This window comes from Physcomitrium patens, chromosome 8 (assembly GCF_059467195.1).
Source record: "Physcomitrium patens ecotype Gransden chromosome 8, ASM5946719v1, whole genome shotgun sequence".
In the NCBI taxonomy this organism is placed as follows: Eukaryota; Viridiplantae; Streptophyta; class Bryopsida; order Funariales; family Funariaceae; genus Physcomitrium; species Physcomitrium patens.
In genome coordinates this window covers 1816022-1839045 of record NC_143417.1, presented here as the reverse complement: position 1 = coordinate 1839045, position 23024 = coordinate 1816022, and the positions used below count along the sequence as shown (strand labels likewise).

At 26.2% G+C, this 23024-nt stretch overlaps 1 protein-coding gene across 1 annotated transcript; it reads left to right on the top strand.

Annotated features, from left to right (window-relative positions):
• Window positions 1–15999: 15999 nt before the first annotated feature.
• LOC112286006 (ATP synthase gamma chain 1, chloroplastic) lies at window positions 16000–17791 on the top strand. The gene is made up of 2 exons (XM_024527482.3): window positions 16000–16486; window positions 16648–17791. The coding sequence occupies exons 1-2, from the start codon at window positions 16112–16114 to the stop codon at window positions 17407–17409; spliced, it is 1137 nt and encodes a 378-aa protein (XP_024383250.1). The 5' UTR covers window positions 16000–16111; the 3' UTR covers window positions 17410–17791.
• Window positions 17792–23024: the final 5233 nt, after the last annotated feature.

Sequence of the window (23024 nt, the reverse complement as noted above, 5' to 3'; positions counted from 1 at the left end):
CATTACATGCGGTTGTAGATAAAATTGATCAATTTGGAAGGAAGAACATTACAAAGTATTTAAGATGCTATGTAAAAAAATTGGACTTGAATTGTGTTTCAAAAAAAGAGATGGTTCAATTCTTTGAACTAGCTACTACACTAAAGTTTAGAAATCATGTGAGGTCTATTATAGGATATTTTGGAGGTTCATGGGAGAAATTATTACAAGCATTGAAGGATAAATTTTTCTTAGAAGATAGTGATTGGATTACAAAAAAATCATTTTTTGAATGGATTGAAAGGCCTAAGAAGGATCTTCTAGTAAAAAAATTATTAAGGGATTTTGAAAAGTAATATTCTTATTTATTAAAGAAAGAGTGGTAATTACCAGATCCAAGTAAAGTGAAGCTTTTTCTTCAAGTGACTCATGGAGAGTTGCAAGAAAAGTTAGAAATCTTGCTTGAAGATAAAGAAGAAGATAAAAGATTGACAACAAATTGAAAAGAAGTGGAAGAGATAGTAGGATTGCTTGCAAAAAAAGAAAAGAGAAATGATAGGATGGATATTTAAAGGCCATTATAAGTATCTGAAGTAAAAATACCTACTACCAATCTTACATCTATGATTCAACCTTCAATGACTATATAAGAAAAAAGAAAGAAGAAATGGGCATCAATGAAATTATATGAAGGATGAAAGATTTGTACATAAAATTTGTAAAATTTAAAGAGAAGGATCAATCATTAAGAATATGAACAAAAGAAAGGTTAGGACCAATGGAAGGTATAGTATATGGGTACATGTGGTATAATAGCATGGATCATTTAAGAAGAGAATGTGAAGATTTTACAAAGATATTATCTAGCGAAGTTGTTTTTTTAAAGATGGTATAAAACATGAGAGTAGAGAAAAATTTGAGACAAACTTTAATGAAACGAAATTGAAGGTGTTTACAAAAGAAGTATTTAAAAACTCAAGGATGAAAACATCAACATATTAGATGGAAGTAAGTCCGAACAAATGTTTAAACATAAAGCTTGAATTTCCAATAGAATCTAGTTCTTTGTGGTCAAATACAATGCACTATGCTGAAAATAAAAAAAAAAAAATCTATATATAATTTAAAATGAGTTGGCAATAATTTTCAGCAAATTACTAGGTGGAATGATCTAGTAGATGGATTATTGATTCATGCTTATATTGCAAAGAATCAACATGAAGCATTAATAGAAAAAAAAAATGAAGGAGATATGAAAATAATGAAAGACCATAAAAAAAAATTATAAGAAATGAAAAAGCATGACAACAACAGAATCCTAAGCATAAAGAGACAATAAAGAATATTTCTACAAAGGTAAGGAAAATTATAAAAGAAAGAGCAAAGACTCTTGTTTATAAATTAAAATCAGATATTGAAGGTGCTACAGATTTGAAGAAGGTATTGGAGGAGTGGATAATAAGTGTAAAAATTGAATTCACAATTGATAAAATCCTAAAAATTACAAAGCATGAATTTTATGAAATTATTATTGACACAATAAAGAAAAAATAATAATCTATAGGAGATACTATGATATCAAATGCACAAGGAACAAGAGCAATGGATAGCAATTAAGATGAAAAATATGAAATATAAATTTTTAGAGGTGTCTCACAAGTAATATTTATAGAAGAAAAAGATATAATTTAAGCTTTTAATCATTATTCATGAAATCATTGGAGATTTTGATAAAATTAAAAGATTTAGAAGAATCAATTATAGCATTGATTGATCATGGTTCTAAAATCAACTTAATATCAAAAGAATTGTATAAAAGAAAAAAATAGTCTATTTATATTAAACATGTGTAGATGATAATAGCAGCAAATAATTGAAAGGAAGATTTGTATAGAGCTTGTTCAAATATCAAGATGACAATAGGAGATATTATTCATGAATTTTTTTTTTTATGCAAGATATATTTATATATCCTATTACATTAGGAGAGTCATATATTATTGCTTCAAAAATGGAAACAAAGGTAATCGATGATGGTTTGGCTTATGCAAGGATAAGAAGTCAAGATGGAAAGAAGGTAATGCAATTTTTGATATTTTGTGTAAATCATGAAAGAAATTAAGTTAATTTAAGAAAACAACCTTTGCCAAAAATATATAAAGAATTTGAAGATTTACACAACTCAAAGGATTTTTATTAAATGCCATTGTAAAGTGAGATTGTAATGGTAGAAGAGGTGATGGCTTTCTACCTAATAAAAAAATGAGACTATTATAGGATTATCACGAGATGGATATATTTTATTCAAAAATAAAGAAAAATTTTAAAAAATGAAGAAGAAAAATATCAAAAATATAAAACATGAGTAAAAGAAATATAGAATGAATGATTAAGATGAATAAATATTAGAGATATTTGAAGAATCTTACTTTGATGATACTATGGATAATTTACAAATTTTATTAGATATAGAATTTAAAAGAATTAATAAGATAATAAATGTGCATTCTAAGAAAATTTATGATGTAGTGAAAGAATATGTGGATAAATATGAAATGAAGGTGAATATAAAATATAAAATCTTTGCAAAAAAGGTTAAACTAGTAGCATTGCTACTACCATTGGATTTTGAAGAAAGGATTGAGAAGGCTTCTATGTAACCTAATTTAAGAGACCTAAGAAAAATAAATCATGAATTTAAGGATGAATTGACATTAGACAGTTTAAAAGTTAGATGTAAGGAATTTTAAATAAAGAATGAGAAGAAATATTTTAAAGAAATGCTTTCACAATATGATAAGGCATTTGCATTTGAATTACATGAAATAAGGTGCATTGATCTAAATATTATAGTATCTATGGTTATTTTTATAATTCCACATGAATCATGGAATTTTGAACTAATTCCAATTCCAAAGGCCTATTTACCAAAGCTAGTCAAATTATTCAATGAAATGATTATAATAGAAATTTTAGAACCATCTATTATACTATTTTTTAATTGGTGGTTCACAATACCTAAGAAAAATGGGATATTGAGGTTTATTCAAGATATACATATAATAAATAAGATAATTATTAGAAACATGGATTCAAGTCCAATTGTAGATGAGTTTGTAGAGGCATTTACAGGAAGAACAATTTATTTTATAGTAGATATTTATTTGGAATATGTTCAATTTCAATTGGAAATATAAAGTAAAGATTTAACAACTATAAAGATACCATTAGGATTAGTGAGAATATGTACATTATCACAAAGTGCTACAAATTTTGTGGCACATATGATGAATGGAATGCATAAGGTATTGACAGATTTTATTTCAAGAATAACAATATCTTTTTTAGATAATATGCCAATTAAAGGATGTAAAGAAGAAAGAAAAGATGAAATATTGGATTAAAAGGGATGTAAAAATTTTGTGGCAGATTATATTGATGATTATGAAAAGATTTTTTACAAGATTAGAAGACGTTCATTTAACATTATTGGAAACAAAATCAATATTTGGAATAAAGAAAGTTTTGGTGGTAGAGCACATGTATGGATCATATGGATGCAAGCTAAGTATAAAAAAAATAGATATTATAAAAAAAATGAAGGAATGTGTAAACACGACAAAAGTCAGAAGGTTTTTAGGAACATGTATTTTCTATCATATATGGATACTTCATTTTGCACAAGTAGAAAATTTATTATATTAATTAATAAGAAAGAATCAAAAATTTCAATAGAAAGACAAATAAAAAAAATCCATTGAAAAATTAAAAGAACTTCTTTCTTTACGTCCAACTTTGAAAAAAATAAATTACAAATATAAAGGCTAGTGGTATTAAGAGTCGATGGAAGTCCAATTGAAATATGTTGGACAATTGGATAAGATGATGAACAAGGGAATAGATATGTAGTAAGATTTGAAGCAAAGGTTTTGAATGTTAGGCATAGGAGATATGCACAAATCAGAAAAAAAGTTTTGGGATGTAGTAATAGTTATGAAAAATAAAAAAGAGTACTTGATTGGTGCATTGGTAGTTATAGAAATAGATTTTTTACCATTATTCGATATAATTGTAAGTTATTTAATTATTGATATTACTATATTAAGGTAGATAGTATATATCAAATCCTTGAATATAAAATTCAAATATATTACAAGGAAAAAAAATTCAAATACAAATATGTTATCAAGAATAAGATATTACAATGAAAAATATATGATTGATTTAGAAGATGATGTGGATAAAAATCTTTATACTAATACATTATCAAAAAGAGAAGGTATATATTTGAATATACCATTAGAATTTTTTTTAAGAGATTTATATAAAGGAGAATGAAAAGATATTAGAGAGTATTAAATGACATTAAAGCAAAAAAAAAATTGGACAGATCAAGAATTTAAGAAAATCCATAAGAAAGTCTATAGATATTTTTTACATCATGGATATTTATGAAAGCATCCAAAGAAGAGAAGAGAAGTACGACAACAAATTATATGTGACTTGAAAACTCAACAAAAGATTATTAAGGAATTTCATTAAAATTTATAGATAGGACATTGGAATATTTAGGCAACAATTACTAAGTTGAAAGAAAAATATTGGTAGAAGAGCATATACAAAGATATAGCAAATGTTGTAGGAACTTGTGAAACTTGCTAAATGTATTAAAAAATTTGTCATTGAGATGGATTACATCTAATGTATCTTTTAGCTTTATATTATAAGTAGGTAGTAGATTTAATGGCAATGCTAATAAAACTTGGACAAATGAAGTATTCGGTACTTACTCAAGAAGATTTATCAAATATAGTTGAAGGACGAGTATTAAAAACAAAGAATATTGAAGTTGTATGCCGATTTTTATTAGAAGATGTTAATTGTTGTTATGGTTGTATTCAAAAAATTATAGCTAATAGAGGTGAATTAGATGCAAGAAAAGCATAAGAATATTTTATTAGAATAGGAATTAAACTTTTTATAATAACAACATATAATTTAGAAGGTAATGATAAGAGTAAGCATGGACATTCACCTATTGTTAAGGCTTTAGTAAAAGCATGCAATAGCAAAGTACCTATTTGCACTATGGGCTGATTATTCAACTCATAATTCAATAACAGGTTACATGCCTTTCAAATTAATATATGGACAAAAATCAATAATGCTAATAGAAGAAGTAGTACCTATATGGAATATATTATCTTCAAAGGATGATTTCAATAAAATAGAACTTTTAGCTTTACGGATTCAAAAATTAAGAAGAAGACCTAATGATATTGAAGAAGCAATAAAGAGGTTGAAAGAAGCAAGAAAAAAGAATAAAGAAAGATTTGATAAAAAAACATTGACTATAATGTAAAGCAATTAAAGATGGCAATTGGTTGTTAATTTATGATAGTAGCTTGGATAAACAACATAGTATAATACAAAATTTTGCAAAAGAATGATTTGGGTCTTATATTATTATAATGGAATACAAATAAGTATATGATAATGGAACATACTTGTTACAAGCACTTAATGGTGTAGAATAGAAGATAGTTATAGTAGAAAAATAAATCAAGTTATTTAAACAAAGAGGTGAAGATATTTGTTTTAATGAAGAATAAAATATATTACAAGATATTGAAATGGCAGTAGAGGAACAAATTAAACATGAAAAATTTGACTAAGATGAAAAAAACTTTATATTAATATAATAAAAAAAAATATGCATATCAAAGGATGTATAGGTTCAAGAGAGGTAGATGTCATGATGTAACACAATTAACAAATGAAAGAAAAAAATATTATATTATAAAAGATCTCTTTTTAAAATATTATAGCAAATTATCTTAAAAAATAAATAATAATCAAAAAGATAGTAAAACTAAAAGATATTATTATTGCCTTTTTCAAAATAAGCTTATACTTATTTTGTAGAGCCATAAATAAGGCAAAACAAAGTAGACTGGAAAATAAAATAATATAGGCATGTGTAGGAGAGAGTTAAGAGTAGGTTTTAATAAAAATTTACTTCAAGAAGCCAACAATTAATACCCAAAGAGGACTAGTTGTCAACTTAGGTCAAAATCAAACCTTGAGGCATAAAACCATGTGCCTATGGTGATTTTGAGGTTCTTTGGTAGATTGGAGATTAGAATTTGAAAGAAAACTTACAAAAATATTTTTGAGTATTAATTTTATGTCAATCGAGTTAATATTTAGTTTTGGAAGGATTTTCAAAGTTAGTGTTTATCTAGGATTTGATTTAGAATTCAAGATTTGTTTAGAATTTGATTTAGAGTTTAAGATTTGTATAGGATTTGGTTTAGGGTTTAAGATTTATCTAGGATTTGATTTAAGATTTAGAGTTTTTTTAAGATTTGATTTAAGATTTAAGATTTAAATAGAAATTTATTTAAGATTTGTTAGAATTTGACCTAAGATTTGGTTAATGTCCATTAGAGTTTCAATTAAAATTAAAATAGGATTTGATTAAGATTTATTTAAGATTTATTTAAGATTTTTCTTATATTTCTTTAAAATTTCTTGTGGATTTCTTTTGAATTTCTTAAGATCTATTTGTTATTTCTTTAGAAGTTCTTTAGGATTTTTTTATATTTTTTTTATAATTTCTTTAAGATTTCTTTTAGATTTAATTAAAGCTTGATTAATATTATTAAAGTTTAATTAGAATTTATTTAAGATTCTATTAGAGTTGTTAGGATCTTATTATTGCAATTTTTCTTCTACCTTCCACAACCAAGTATCCAATGTCGTATTATATAAAGTCTTTTTTGAGAATGCATCAAGGACTTGGTTATGGAAAATAGAAATATTGCAACAATAAGTTTTTAATTCTAATATAATCTTAAATAACTTCAATTAAACCTTAGCAATGCTAATCAAGCTTTAATAAAATCCAAAAAAATCTCAAAGAAACTACAAAAAAAGCATATAGAAATCTTAAAGAATTTTAAATAAAGTATTAAAATAAAATCCAAAATATATCTTAAATAAATTTTAATAAAATCTTAATTTAATCCTAATTAAAATCCTAATAGTCCTTACTGAAATTCTAATTCAAATCCTAATCAAATCCTAAAAATCCTAAATCCTAAATCAAATCTTAATCAAAGTAATCTAATTCTAGAGCAAGTTAGAACCATAATATCTATTGATTATATCATTAATCTTGCTCAAGATTTTATACACCTCTCAACAACTAAATTATCAATAAGCATACAAAATTTGAATAGATAAAACTTACAAAATAAAAGATCAAATCTAAATTTTGCTTGGATGTTGGCCAGTCTTTTATTCCAATCTAAATATTGAACTTGTAGTACCAATATTTCTTTCTTGAATTATTGAATTGTCTCTAAAATATACCTAAATTTTTGAAAATCAAGTCTAGTTTCTACATGAAAATATTCACTTCAATTCAATTAACAAATTTTTAAATATCTTAAAAATACTTATTGACTGTCAAATTCCAATTTCTAAGTCTTCAACTCACAAAAATCTTCATTAACTTAGATTTAACTATTCAATTGATCTTTGTATTTGCACATATACTAAAAACTAGAATACCTATACACTATCCAAAATTTATCTATATATTCACCATAGAATTCAAGAAACCTTCAATTTTGTAAACATAATTTTATTTATAAAAATCTAATCTAATCAAGAATACTATTAATTTTTAAAATATTTCTAAAAATAAATATTAACTCAATTGATATAAAAAATAATGTTTAAAAATATTTTTGTAAGTCTACTCTCAAATTCCACTCTTTAATCTACCAAAGAACTCTAGAGTTGCCATAGGTGCATAGTTTTGTGCCTTGGAATTTGATTTTGATCTAGGTTGACAACTAGTCCTCTTTGGATATCAATATTTGGTAATTTGAGGTAATTTTTTCTTAAACTTATTAGTAATTTTCTTCTAAATAATTTTACATTAATTATTTATCTTATTTACTTGGATTTGAAGCATTTATATTTATACAAAGCAAATAGAAGCATATTTTCTAAAAAATAGTATTAAGACTAAATCTTTTATTACCTTCTTATCATTTATCTTTCTTTTTTTACTATATCTTTTTATTAGGAGCTTCTATAATAACATCTATATTTTTATTTTTCACCATATAGATGCATTACCATATAATATTGGTACATTCTCAAGCAAGACTTCACATAATACAACTCAACACCAATGAACAAGATATTTCAACCTATTTTGGTACCACTTTGAATCTAAAACTTCTTCCATTTTAAATTCTTTAATATTATCTATTTCTATAGGAAGAGGTGGCACTTGTTTTCTTCTTGGTATATCCATTGTCTTGTATGATTCAAGAACAAAAACGTAGAATATAAAAAAAAAAAAAAATCATTGGCTCCAATACGTATAATTGATAAGCAATTAGATTAGTTTGTTCAAAAATAGAAAAAGGTCTAAGCTTACAATATTCCAACTTATTACAACAACAAATAGTCTTGATATTACAACAAAGTAACTTTATCCTATCATCCATTTTAAATTATGGTTGTTCCTTGCAATAGGCATTTGTATTTATCTTTTCTTGTTCTTGAGTTTTTTTTAATTGTACCTTCATTATTGTATGTAACTTTGACAAATATTTTTTTAAATCTTTCATTGCAAGATTATCAACTCTTAAAAGTCAAAAGCATCAAGTTGTAGATGATAATCATAATTAATAAAGAAAGGTGTTTGGTAAATAGAAGAATATATTGTGTTATTATAAATAAATAAAAAAAAATACCAATGATAAAGAGTTTTCCAATCATTTTATTAATAGTTGATAGTATATCTCAAATACTGCTCCAAAAATTGATTAATATGCTCCATCTTTCTATCATTTTGAAGATGAAAGACCAAAAATAATATCCTTAGATAATCCATGATAGCAATAGATGTTTTTATGAAAAATCTTAGCTATTTTTTTACTTATAATAGATTTTGTACATAATATAAAATGAGCCATCTTTGTAAAATGATCTACTATCATGAATAAAGAATCATACAAACTTGAGATTAAAAGATTCATAGTAAAATCCATAGAAATAATAGACCATGATTGTTTGAATATGGGCAATGGTTGAAAAAGTCCACAGGATTGATGATGAGGAGTTTTTGACCTTGAAAAAATGTCACATGACTTGACAAAGTCTTTCATTGCCTTCAATATTTGAGGCCACCAAAAATCTCTAGATATAAGTTCTAAAGTTTTATTGTATCAAAAATGTTCAGCTATTGGAAAATCATAACGTGCTTGAAAAATATATACATGTATTTTTTTTTTTGGAATATATAACCAACTTTCAAAATAAAGTAGGTTGTTTTTAAATTCAAACTTAGAAGTATCATAAGACTTAGAAAAAAGATTCTTAATATCATAATCAAGAAAATTAGAGGATATATTTGATTAAATTTATATGACAAAAGTTGAATCAACAATCAATGTTGATTTTATTGTTTAAAGTTGAAAATGCTTTAGCTTCAAGAAAATTATTCTTTTTTGATCAAAAAACATATCTCTTTCTTTTGGTGCAAGATAAAAACATCTAAAAAGAATATCTCACAAATCTTATTATTTTTTAGATTGATAAGTGAACTTAAAATCAAATATTTACAAAAACATGTTCCAATGGGCTTTGCAATGATTCAAAATATGTATTGACATAAAATATTTAAGATTCTTATGGTTTATATAAATAATAATTGAATTAAAAGTACCTTCTAGATATTAGCACTATTCTTAAAATAAATCCACAATTACAAGAAGTTCTTTGTTGTGAATTTCGTAATTGATCTTAGCTATTAAAAGATTTTTTGAATAAAAAGCTATTGGATGAAGGTTATTATTTGTTCTCATTTGTGACAATACTACCTTTAAAGCAAAGTTCAATGCATTTTTTTGTATAAAGAATAGCTTAGAAAAGTCGATATGATATAAGATTGGTGCAAAAATAAAGGTTGTCTTTAAAGCTTCAAATTTTACTTTTGCTTCTTAATTCTATTGAAGTTTTTCTTTACAAGTCAAATCCATAAATAGAGCTACAACTTTAGAAAAATCTTTAATGAAGATCCAATAATAATTAGCAAATCTTATAAATCATTAGACATCTTATATCATTTTAAAAATCTTCTAATCCATAATAGTTTGAACTTTCTTAGGATCCATTATTAGTCCATCATTTGAAATGATGTATCTTAAGAAGTCAACTTGAGTAGTATGAAATATACACTTTTCTATCTTAGCATAGAGTCCCACATCTCTTAGTTTTTATAACATACAAAAAACATGAAGTTCATATTCATTTATGTTTTTAGAATAGATTAAGATATTATCTACATAATAGATAATAAAGTCATATAAAAACTCTCAAAAGACATCATTCATTAGATGTTGAAAAATATTCTTCTATTTATCTCCTTCTTTAATACATATCAAATTGTATGTTCTTTATAGATCTAATTTTGTATAGATCTTAGCTTGATTCAATTGATCAAGAAGTGTACATGTTGAAGGTAGCCGGTATTTGTTCTTGATGGTGATTTTATTGAATCTTCAAAAATTGACACCCATCTGCAATGATCAATCTTTTTTCTTCACAAATAAAATTAGAGCTCCTCTTAGAGATTTAAAATGATACATAAATTTTTTAGTCTAATTATCTTTAAAATACTCCTTGAATTTAGCTAATTTATTTTATGATAAATTATAGATTGGTCCAAATGGTGGTTGAACTCTTTCTTAAAGATCAATTGAGTAGTCATAGGAACAATGTTCGAAAAGAATATCTACATTCTTCTTTTCAAATACATCTTGAAAATCTTAATATTGGCTTAGAATACCACTTGAATTCTTTCAACCATTAGATACATATGCAACATAAATGACATAAGGTAATCCTTCTTTTACAGCATATAAGAAAGTTCTTGCACCTACAAATACATGTTTGTTGTATTAGACTTTTGACTTTCTACTTGATTAATTATATTCTTAGTTATATTTCAAAAAATTAAGACTACAAGAAATTCAATCTATTTCAGGATTATATTTTTTTAACCATGATAAATTTAAAATAATTAGATTAAAAGAAGATTTAATAATATTAAATATTACAAAGCTACTATGACTATTAGCTGTTACTTCTATAAGAAGGGTTTCATGAGTACCATCTCTTAAAGACAATGGATGACCATCTATAACTTCTACATGAAAAAATTTAGTTTTCTTCACCAAAGGTATGTTAAAATTTTTAGCAAATATTTCATCTAAGAAACATGTTTAGATTTTTGAATCTAATAAGGTAAAGACTTTGTGATGTTTAGGTCCTAAAATAAAATTTATTATAAAATAAGAAGAAGATTTTAAAGAAAAAATAGGACCTTTATTAAGTATTGTATAATGTTCTAGCTGCTTAGTCCTTATTGTGGCTAGACAAACTTATTTTTTGATATACTATCTTTTTTGATAGCCATACTCCTCATTTTGTGGTTGTATCACTTCTTTGGACAATGTTGAGTAGTGTACTTAGATTTTGTACAATACAAAGACAATTCTTCCTAATAATGATGAGTCTTTTCTCGCTCAGTAAGAAGTTTGAAAAGTACTACACAAATTTGTATATCCTCTACTTCTAAATATATGTATTGAGGAGACGTTGGTGTGGCCATTGAATTATAATAATGTTGAGGTATACTTAAGCAACTTTTATATTGAAATTCAAAAAGTCAATTATCACACTTCATAGCAAAGTCTATTGCTTGAATTAATGTTTGAAGATTCATTAAGTTGAACATCAATTTTTTTACTTCATATTATAATCCATAGAAAAGCTGGCAAACAAGTTTAGTATTATTCTACTTGATATTAATTGTAAGTTTTTAAAATTATGAAGCATATAACATTACTAATTAATTATCTTGATGCAAAATATGGATCTTATTGGTTACAATACAAATTGCATCATGTTTTTCATATATAGATTGAAACTCCACCAAAAAAAAAGTCTTTCGATTATTCAATATTAGATCTCATTGTCCAAAAAAAGATAAAAATTATAATAATATTGAACTTAAAAGAAGTATATCAATAAATCTAACTTGCAATTTTTGAGTTGTATAGCTTTAGAATTGAAATTCAATCATAAGTTATACTTGATTGATAAATCTTTGAAATTTGGATCTTATACTATCAAACTTCTTGAATAATGCAACCCTTGGTTTTTTTAACACTAAAAGGATGTTCTACCATAGGAAGAGGGACATGATTTGGTATAAATGTTGAAGCAACTTCAATCATTTTTATATCTTTGTTTCCTGCCATTTTTGTTTGTCCTTGTGGTGGTAAATTGAGTTGATGCATCACATGCCTTAATTCTCTCAATTGTTCTTGCATTTGTACTATTATACTCTTTATTTCAAGAAATTCTTTCATGATAATATTTTTACCTAATCATATAGGTAATTACTAAAATAAAAATGTTTTTTGAGACACTATGCCTATGACACTATGACACTCATTAAATCTCCAAATTTATGAACTCATTTTTAATTCTCAAAATCAAAACCTACCGAATACATTTCTTCCTTTGAAAAGCCCACAAAACCTCAATATACCTTCAAATTCCATGAAATAAACTCTTAAAAATCCTTTTACAAGTTTGTTCTCAAATCCCATTTTTTTATCAACCAAAAAATCCTAAAAATATTGTAGGTGTATGGTATTATTCTTTAGGATCTGATTTCAATCTTGGTTCACAACTAGTCTTCTTAGGATATCAATTCTTCATATTTTGAGATGATTTTTGCTAAAATCTATTCTTGAATCCTTCTTAAAATGATTATATCAATTATTTATTTCATTTACTTTGATTTCAATCACTTATACTCCTACAAAATAAATAGAAGTCTCATCTTGAAAAAAACCATATTAACATTTATTAATTTTTGTTTCTTTTTTATCTGTTATCTATATTTTTAAGATAATTTGTTAAAATATTTTCATTTAATCTCATCTATAATATAATCTTTTTTTTCTTCTTTAAATATATTATCATATGATAATGTATTTATAGATGATTGATAGATTAAAAAATTGGCTAATATATTAGCCATGTATCATGTATATTTACTATTTGTGGTATAAGTTGGACATATGGTGTATATATAAGAAACTTATCTTGCAAGTTAGATACATGTTTTGTAAGTTGATCATATGTTAGAGGTTTTATAGAATTTTTTCATATAGCTTTTAGTTAAATAATATATATACAAGCAAAAGTAAAGCATTCTTCATTGTTGTTAATTCTTTTTTGCTTCTAATCTAGTTTTAGGAGTTTCTAGATTCATGATTTTTGGTAATAGAAATTCAATTTTTCCTTAAATATAAACGTTTTTTATTATAATTTCATCATCTTTCTTTGAAAAAAAAACTGACTTATTTATATACATTCTTTGAGTGTTTATCCTTGACAACTACATCATATAATTTGCAACTAATGTAAGACACACAATTTGTATTAGATACTCTATTTTAAATTTTTTTCATTTCTATACAATCTATATTGTAATTGCAATAGTCACCCATGATTCCAAACCTCACATACTTGCAACAATTACCTGTGCCATATAATATGCAACATGTGTAGCATACACTACAAAATGCTAAAAAGAGAGCTTAAAAGAGCCATTGGCACAAAAGTGAAATATGGAGGATAAGTAAACTAGGATTTAAAGATAAGTAGTAATGTGGAGTTTTTGTTACAAAAATCCCACAATAATAAAGTAATTCATTATTTATAATTAAATATTTGAATTAAAATTACTTCATCTATATATTATTATCTTTAGGTAGTAAGGTATGAGGTGTAGATTATAAGCATATTTAGGTGCCATAATTATCAATTATCAAATATTAATTAATTTAATTTATATAATATTATATAAAATCATATATTCTTTATTTATAAAATAAATTAATTTCTTATTAAATTAAATACATATATATATATTAATTTATATATAATTTTATAATTAATAATTTATATTTTAGAAATTAATCAAATACAAAATCATCTTTTTAAACATTTTATACATAAATATATACACAATATAAGTGGAATTTATAAAATAATGATGTATCAATAAAATTACAAAGAAAACCACCCAATATCAATGAAGTTAGACCAATCCTAACAAATTTGATGAAATATTACATATTCCAAAAAAAAAAAAAAAAAAAAAAAAAAAAACTACTGATAAGTTATATTTTTTTATTAAGATGTTAAATCATACTATTATTATTTTTATTTTTCAAAAATATATAATATTCAATTAAATAATCAATATTAATTTTAATTAAAAAAGAAAGAAAAAATAAAGAAAATAGTTATTAGTATCTATTTCTTTAATTAACTTATATAGCAATCAAATATAAGGGATATAATTATTAATTATTTAAATGTGATAACACATTTAAATCTTTAGAAGAATATATTAACTTCATATGTGTTTTTTTATTTTCAATCAATAATATTTTTTTCTTATAGTTTAAGATTTTTTCTTTGTTTATGTATAAGATATTAAGTTATTAATGTTTATTCACTATATTGAAACAAAGTAGCATGCATGTTTTTTATGATTTTGATGCTTGAAATTTTAAATTTTTGATGTTCACATCAAAATAAAAACAAAAGAATAAAAAATTTACAAATAGTATTCAAAGCATTATAAACTCCTAATGATATTGCAATTTAAGTAAGGTTACTATCCAAATAAAAGCTAAATTAGTTTTATGTGTAGTAACTTTGTTTAACTTATTTATCAAAACATTTTTACTTTTGTTTTTGTTAAGACACATGTTACTAACTAGTACATTTCACTTTTCAAATTAAATTAGTATAAACTAATTTGGTTGTTTGTATTTTTATATGTATGTATATATGTTTATTTGTTTGTTTGTTTTTATTATTTTCTTATTTTAAATAACCAGTGTAAATAAATAAATAAAACTATTTAAGTAAACCAAGGTATTCATGGTTTGATAAATTCCGCACTATGGATGTAATGGAACATAATATGAAAAAAATCATAACATACGTTTTCTATATTATTATAAGAATTGTTCTGAAATTCATACAATAAACTCAAAATATGTTGTTTTTTATTGGATCTAATTCAACCCACATTAATAAATTTATAAATACCTTTAGTCAAAAAATCCACATGTATATATACACACTTATGACACTTTGCATTCATCTATCTATGTAAAAAAATTAACTAGTCTATGTTTAGTTAGAGTGTAAAAAAATCCCATCGGCTGGAGCAATAGGGTGATAAAACCAGTTACGAGTTTAACAATTACTACCAAATTATCCAATTATGGATTTAATCTAGTTATTGCCAAATTACCCAATTACTTGGATGAGAGGATGGAATGGATCGAGTTGATGGCCGTAGCAGTAGCGCTAATAAACCCAATATATTGCAATTAGGTGTTTTTTTAATTGCAGTTAGGGGCATTGTGTGATATGTTTTATTTTTATTTTATTTTATTTTATTGGCTGCCAAGAACATACTCGATGTTGGCAAAGCCAATGGTTTATCCACTAAGAATTTTGATAAAGGCAAAAAAGAAAAAAAGAAAAGAAAAAAGAAGAGTCTCACTTAACAGCCAATAAAAACACCCTCCACGTCAACCCTTATACAAGAAGGATCTACACGTGGAGTCCACGTAAACAGAGAAACAGAAGGACGTTGTTTTCAAGGCCACCTATTTCCGAGACGACCTTGAGGAGGAGGGGTGGGGTCTCATAACCGTCGTCTGGAGCCCCCCTTCCGCGGTGAAGGACCCCTTATCCACACCGTGAACCAGTAGAGGCGTTGGAAACAATGCGCTGCCTGCGACGCTGGCCAGTCGATGGCGCCGCTGGATAAGGCACAAATCGCCATAGCCATCGACCTCGAGCTCTCCCTCTCTCTTTGATTTTTGAATGATTCAGTTCTTCCTTCGAATCGCGCTTCGTTTCATTATATCACCATTCTTTTTTGAACACCGTATCCTTTTGTTGCCAGTGGTTTGTACACTTCGCAGCGTGAGCTATGGCGTCCTCCATCGCTTGCGGTTCGGCGCTTAAGATGGCCACCTTCGAGGGGTTATCAGCGAAGTCCCTTGGCCTGCGCGGCGTGGAGCCCGCGGGATCAGTGGATGTGTTGACCTGGGAGAGTGTCGGGAGGCGTGAGGGCAGGGGGAGCTCCATCGTGACGGCGGGGTTGAAGGACTTGCGTGACCGGATTGCGACTGTGAAGAACACGCAGAAGATCACTGATGCGATGAAGCTTGTGGCGGCTGCCAAGGTTCGTCGTGCACAGGAGGCTGTCGTGAACGGCCGCCCGTTTTCGGAGAATCTGGTGAAGGTTTTGTTCAATGTCAACGAGCAGCTGACTACTGAGGATATCGACATCCCCTTGACCACCGTAAGTGCCTGCCCTTATTTTGCTTTCTATGCCGGCTGCTGACCTATAAGGATTGTGAATTTGGGATTGCGTTTTCAACTGCCAGTAGTGGTTACGACGAGTGAGCTTTTGCATGTATTTAGTGGGACTGGAATGATGAGTTCTTCCCTTGGATGATTTAGGTGAGGCCTGTGAAGAAGATCGCTATTGTCGTAATCACCGGGGACAGAGGACTGTGCGGAGGTTTCAATAACTATATCTTAAAGAAAGCTGAGCAAAGAATGGCAGAGCTTCGTGAAATCGGAGTCTCCTACACTGTTGTGAGTATTGGAAAGAAAGGAAACAGCTATTTCAGAAGGCGGCCTCAGATTCCTGTGGATAGGTTTTTGGACGCTGGAAATGCCCCGACCACTAAGGAAGCGCAGGCTGTGGCCGATGAGCTTTTCGCTCTTTTCGTGTCCGAGGAGGTGGACAAGGTGGAGCTCTTGTACACTCGGTTTGTTTCTCTCATCAAGTCCGACCCCATTATCCACACCTTGTTGCCCCTCTCTCCCCAGGGTGAGGTCTGCGACATCAGCGGTAACTGCGTGGATGCAGCTGATGATGAAATGTTCAGGTTAACCACCAAGGATGGTAAATTCTCTGTGGAAAGGGAGACTGTGAGGACAGAAACAGTTAAGTTCTCCGGTGTGCTTATGTTCGAGCAGGAGCCTGTTCAGATTTTGGATGCCTTGCTGCCACTATATCTCAACTCCCAGATCCTCAGGGCCCTGCAGGAGTCCATCGCCAGCGAGCTTGCAGCTCGTATGAATGCCATGAACAACGCATCCGACAATGCCGCTGACTTGAAGAAATCCCTCTCCATCTCCTACAACAGGCAGCGTCAAGCGAAGATCACGGGAGAAATTCTCGAGATTGTTGCTGGTTCCACGGTTACAGTTTAAACCAGTCGTCTATTTTGACTGCCTTGATGTCTCTGTGTGATTTTTCAGAGGTTGTAGCGTTATAGTTCTGTTTACTAGGTGGAGAAGAGAATTCAGTGATAACTGGCCCTTTATGTAGATCGACCGTTGCTTATTAGAAGCTACGGTGTTTTTCTAACTTCGGCAATTAATCCTAGAGCACTGCAGATTCATCAAGGTTGAGCCGCTTTGTAGTCTTCAATTCTTACGAGCATTTCCTCCCCTCCGTACTGATTTTATGCCCTAACTTAGAGATCTTGTTGGATCTCTGGGCTGAGGCATCTGCCCGTGTTCTCTCTGGTTGAAATACCCAGATTGATTAATACCAAATCCGTCGAAAATACCCTATTGGAAATTCTGAATATTACGTGTGTAGGAGCGGGTGGGTTGTGCAAAGCAAGTTTCATTGTATGTCTTTGTGGCCTTGAAATACAACATGACTCTCACCAAGCTTGTGTGCCCATGACCCTCGTAGAATTGTGAACAATGTGTTTTGTGTTTTAATTTGCAAGGGTCTCTAAAGCAGGATGGATTGTTGCTTTTGTCGTGTTTCGAAACTGACATAGCATTGTGGAACGGTGAGAAGCATTCAATGGAGAGTATTTCAACTATATGGCAATCTCATGTTGGATTGTAGACCTATGCATGTGAGCATCCTTGCGTCAAGCACAGGTTCCCAGAACCTATCTCATGTGCATTTTAACATCAGAAAAATCTGGTTAAAATTCATCTTAGATGTAGAAGTGTCTTCCAAGATTGACAACAACCGACAAGGTTGCAATCCTTCAAGAGCAATCTTTTTGTACTAGCATTATCAAATACAAAATTTTAATCTAAAATACAGTAGCATTGTGTTGTGTGGATTGTTAATATTCACCGTTGACTTTGAAACCCAGCTGGTGGGATTACAATTTCAAAGTTAGATTCAGATTTTCAACTTTTGATTTACTTTTTGTTTGTAAATTGCCATTCAGTGATATTTTAGGTGCATCATAGAAATTCTATTCTTGAAATGCACCACCTCTTTTAAATACAATAAGAATAAGAAGAGTTATTTATAATATGTTCTATATATTTTGCTATATTTTATTACATTTTTATAACTTGCTCTAATTATTACATGTGCATTTTTTATTTGGAAGGAACTAAAGCATTACAACCACAAAATTTATGCTATTGTTCTTTAATTTGGTCTTTCTTACTAAGCGCACATGATAAAGGTTTACCAAGTAATGATTATTTATAATTATCATTGATTTTGTACAAATGTAGCTATGGCAATCTATCAAAAAAAAAAAAAAAAATCTCTATTTAGCTTTAAGAATCACATAAATCTTATTTGTAATTCATAAACTCTTTCTGTAAACTACTTAAGATCCCTCTTTTTCTTCTTAATCTTAGCTATATTAATTTCAATAAGTTGAAAAAAAAAAAAAAAAAAAAAAAAAAAACTTTGCAAATAAGTTGTCAATATTTATGTGACTTAGGTATGGAATAATTTTGGTCCTTTTGTGCAAGATATGTAAAGGAAAAAAGTATAAATTTTATATTCTTTTTAAAACTTGATCTCATTCGTATTTATTCATATAATTTAATAATGTAATAATAATAAAAATTTGTTGACATGAAGCACCTTGCAATCCATATGTCTAAGAATTTGAAATAGACAACTTGCATTGTTTACAAACTCTTTGCTTTACAAAATAGAACAAACTTCTATGTAATAAATATGTTTAAATACTTTAGAATCTATTTTCAAAATAACATCATTGATTGAATTTAACACATAAATTCTCATTTAACATGAAAAATAAATGAAGTTTATTTGTAAAATTAAAAAAATATTTTCATTATAAACAATTGTTACATAGAAATCTTAATAATTGAAATAGAAGAAGATGAAACCTTTGAATCTACATAGAGAGAATTTTTATAATGATTATAAAAAAAAATTAAAAAAGAGCAAATTAAACATTCTAAATAGAAAAAATTAATAAATCTAAAATGATTGTGATAATAGAACAAGAATATTTGAAAGTACAAAATGATAGACATAATAAGAATAAGTAACAATTGGTAAAGAAAATTAACTTAATCTTTGAAACGATTCAATAATATAATTTCAACTTTAAACTATAATCTTATTATAAAATTAAAATAATTAATTAATAAATACCAATTCAAATAAAATTTAAAATATGTTATATTAATTAAAATATTAAACATTTATTTTATGACATCTAAAACTTTAATTAAAAAATTCTTGGATAGTAATGACAATCAAATTGTAGATTTTTTAGAATATACTTAAACAAACATTAAAATTTGGGTTTTTATCTTTTGAAACAAAATATAATAAATATGTTCTTAAAGACTATAGTTTATATTGTTTTTGTAAACTTGGAGCTTTGATACCAAATCAATTCACTCTTCTTAGAAGATGAATTCAAATTGAATTATGTGCAATTGTAAATTTATTATAGAAAAGTTATATATGAAGCAAAATTAGAAAACAATAAGATTTTTTTTTAATACAATAAAAGGTATATTCGATGTATTAATAGAGCAAAAAAAGTACAACTGACTATTTAATTCTCTATACCTAGAGGCAAAGCTAAGAGTACTAAGAATAAGAAACAATCACTAAAGCAAGCTCAATTACACATTTGTGTATGATCACATTACTTTGAGGTATTCTTAACTTCTTTTTAATTATTTTGTTGTTTATAGAACTAAGTATGTGTTTAGTTGTCTAGAAGTTAATCCATCTTTTATGTAAGAAAGACTCATTTTGCAAGTATTTTACTAATTTATATTTTTTTAAAATCCATCAAATTTTCCTATATTTGATAAGACTCTTTTTAGCTAAGTTTTTGATATGAGATATACTACATACTCCATTTTCTAAGACAAACTTATTTTTATTAAATCCAAATAGTCTACAAGCACAATCTTATTAACAAGAATCAAATTTTATGAAAATCTTTTAATTTGAAGAGTAGAATATTTGCAAAAGTAGCTTGTTGCCAAGTTAAGGATTTCTAAGGATGCCAATTCCTAGAATAGGATGTTAATCTATATACAAGAAAAGTGGCCTAATTCTAAATGCAACAAGCTTAATGACAATCATAAAACCAATGAAAAATAGATTTATGCATTTGGAGTTGATATCAATATGAAGGCTGATTTTTCTCATCCAAGTATTAACCATTACACCTTTGTACGATGTAAGCCAAATGAATAATTGCAAAAAAATAAATATTTTTAAAATTTTATTTATCTTCAAAAGTTTTGATTGTTAATTATTTTTTCTATAAATAAAATATTTAATAATCTTTTTCTAGTGAAATTTTTATGTGGTAAAATTCTAAAAAAAATAAAAGAAATAAAATATTCAAATTTTACATCCAATCAAACAAAAAAAATATTAATTAATAATTAACAAAGATAATTAGAGATATGATTGAGAATTCTAAATACAAAATTTGAAACAAAAATATTTTTTATTTTTTTATAATAGAAATTTATAATGAATTTTTAAAAATTCCATATTTAAACATCAATATGTATATATATATATATATATATATATATATATAGCATTTACAATTTTATCAAAAAATGACAATAAATTGTAAATGATCAAAAACTACCAAATCTTTTCTTTTAAATCAAAGAATACATGATTTTTTAAACTTTGTTGTAATATTGCATAAGTTTAATTTTATTTTATCATCTAATTAATTAATTAATCAATTAAAAAACTCTAAAAATTATTTTTTTACAAAAAAATATAATTATTATTTAAATACGTAGTGTTTTGAATACAATATTCTTAACTATTATATATATATATATATATATAGATATATATATTATGTGCTAAGATATTATGTGCTAAGTTTTATATTTAAAAAACTTAATCAATTGTTTTACATATTCTTACAAATTGCACAATTCAAAGTGTACACAGAATTATTAATTTACAAGTAAATTTTATTGCAAGTCAATTATGTTGAAAAGATAAAAAGTAGAAGATAATATATATATATATATATATATATATATATATAATGAAAATAGAGAATATTTCTAATGAAACTAAAAAATATACTGACAAAAAATATGTTATAACTATGAAAGAAAAACGACATATATATATATATATATATATATATATATATATATATAAAAATGTATACATATGCATAAACAATTACTAAAAAACTTTAAATTAACACATCTGTCATTGATGCATTAAAAAACTTATAATTCTAATGATATTGCTACAATAAATTTATAGTAAATACATCAAATGAATACAAGACTTACCATATTTATTTGAATATATGTTTTTATAGCCAATAGTTGCTAATATTCACATAAAGAATTTCTATACATTTTTTTGGATCAAGTCATACAATAATTGGAAATTATATTTTGAATTTATAATATCATGTTTTGATAGACCTATTGCAGGTATATAATATTGAATTTAGTTCTACTTATAACTATATGAAATCTTACTTTATTTAAAAGTACAAAATTAATAAATAGAATAGTTCACTTGATATTTAAAGATACCAGTGTAGAAATAAAGTTGTCAAAAGATATCAAAGAATAGATGCAGTATCCTGAAGATGTATCAAAAATTAAAATAGGAAGAAATTAAGAATATAAATTTATTTATTACCTTTATTTAATGTATTTCAATTCATCTTGGAACTCATTGAATGAATTGAAATCAAATTTATGTAATGATTTTGGTTGCTATATAATTTATAACTTTATGACTTGAGAAAGTATTTCTTCTTTTCATTGTTTGACTTTTAAATTATATTTTAAAAATTGCAACAAAATTCCACACAGTTTTCCTCCCACACCTTTGTACAAAAAAAATTAGAATGAACACAACAAAAAAACTGATTGCTGAGCATATGGAATAAGTATATTAAAAATCTATAAAATTTGCAGAGATTTTCTCTTTAAAATCAATATAAAAGAATTAAATTGATGAAAAAAATTAATCTTATTCTCAAAATTATAGAAAGCTATATTTGTTTTAAAAAGTCATGCACAAAATAAGAAAAGATGCGTTTTAAACACAATTGCAAAGAAGACTCAAAAGAATAAGAATTTCTTTTAATGTGGGACACATAATACATCAATTATCACAAGGTCTGTTGAATATGAAAGGAAATTGTTATTTTGTCATGTGTATTAGAAAGCTGTACTTAGGTATTTCACAAAAGACTTCTCTCATACTTTAGAGTAAAAAATTGACACAACACCATATTGTAAAATAATTTATTAATAGAAAATTTTAAGATATAAACATGATTTTACTTTTATTGTTATTTTTTTATGCTTCGTTTTGTTTTATTTTGTTTTGTACCTTTTCTTCTTATCTTCTTCTTTTTTTTCCCTTTTTTTTTTTTTTTTTTTTTTTTTTTTTTGCAGAATCACTGTATTCAAGTAGAAGACAACAAGATATTACTTGATCTTTTATTTTTTTCTTGAATTTTTGAAAACCTAATAAAGTATAAAATTTAAATGTATTTTTGTTTAAATCAAAAAACTTTAAAAAAAAAAAAAAA

Coding starts and splice junctions, on each gene's coding strand:
- LOC112286006 (XM_024527482.3), top strand. CDS start 16,112: ATGGCGTCCTCCATCGCTTGCGGTTCGGCGCTTAAGATGGCCACCTTC. Junction 16,487..16,647: donor TCGACATCCCCTTGACCACC/GTAAGTGCCTGC, acceptor TGGATGATTTAG/GTGAGGCCTGTGAAGAAGAT.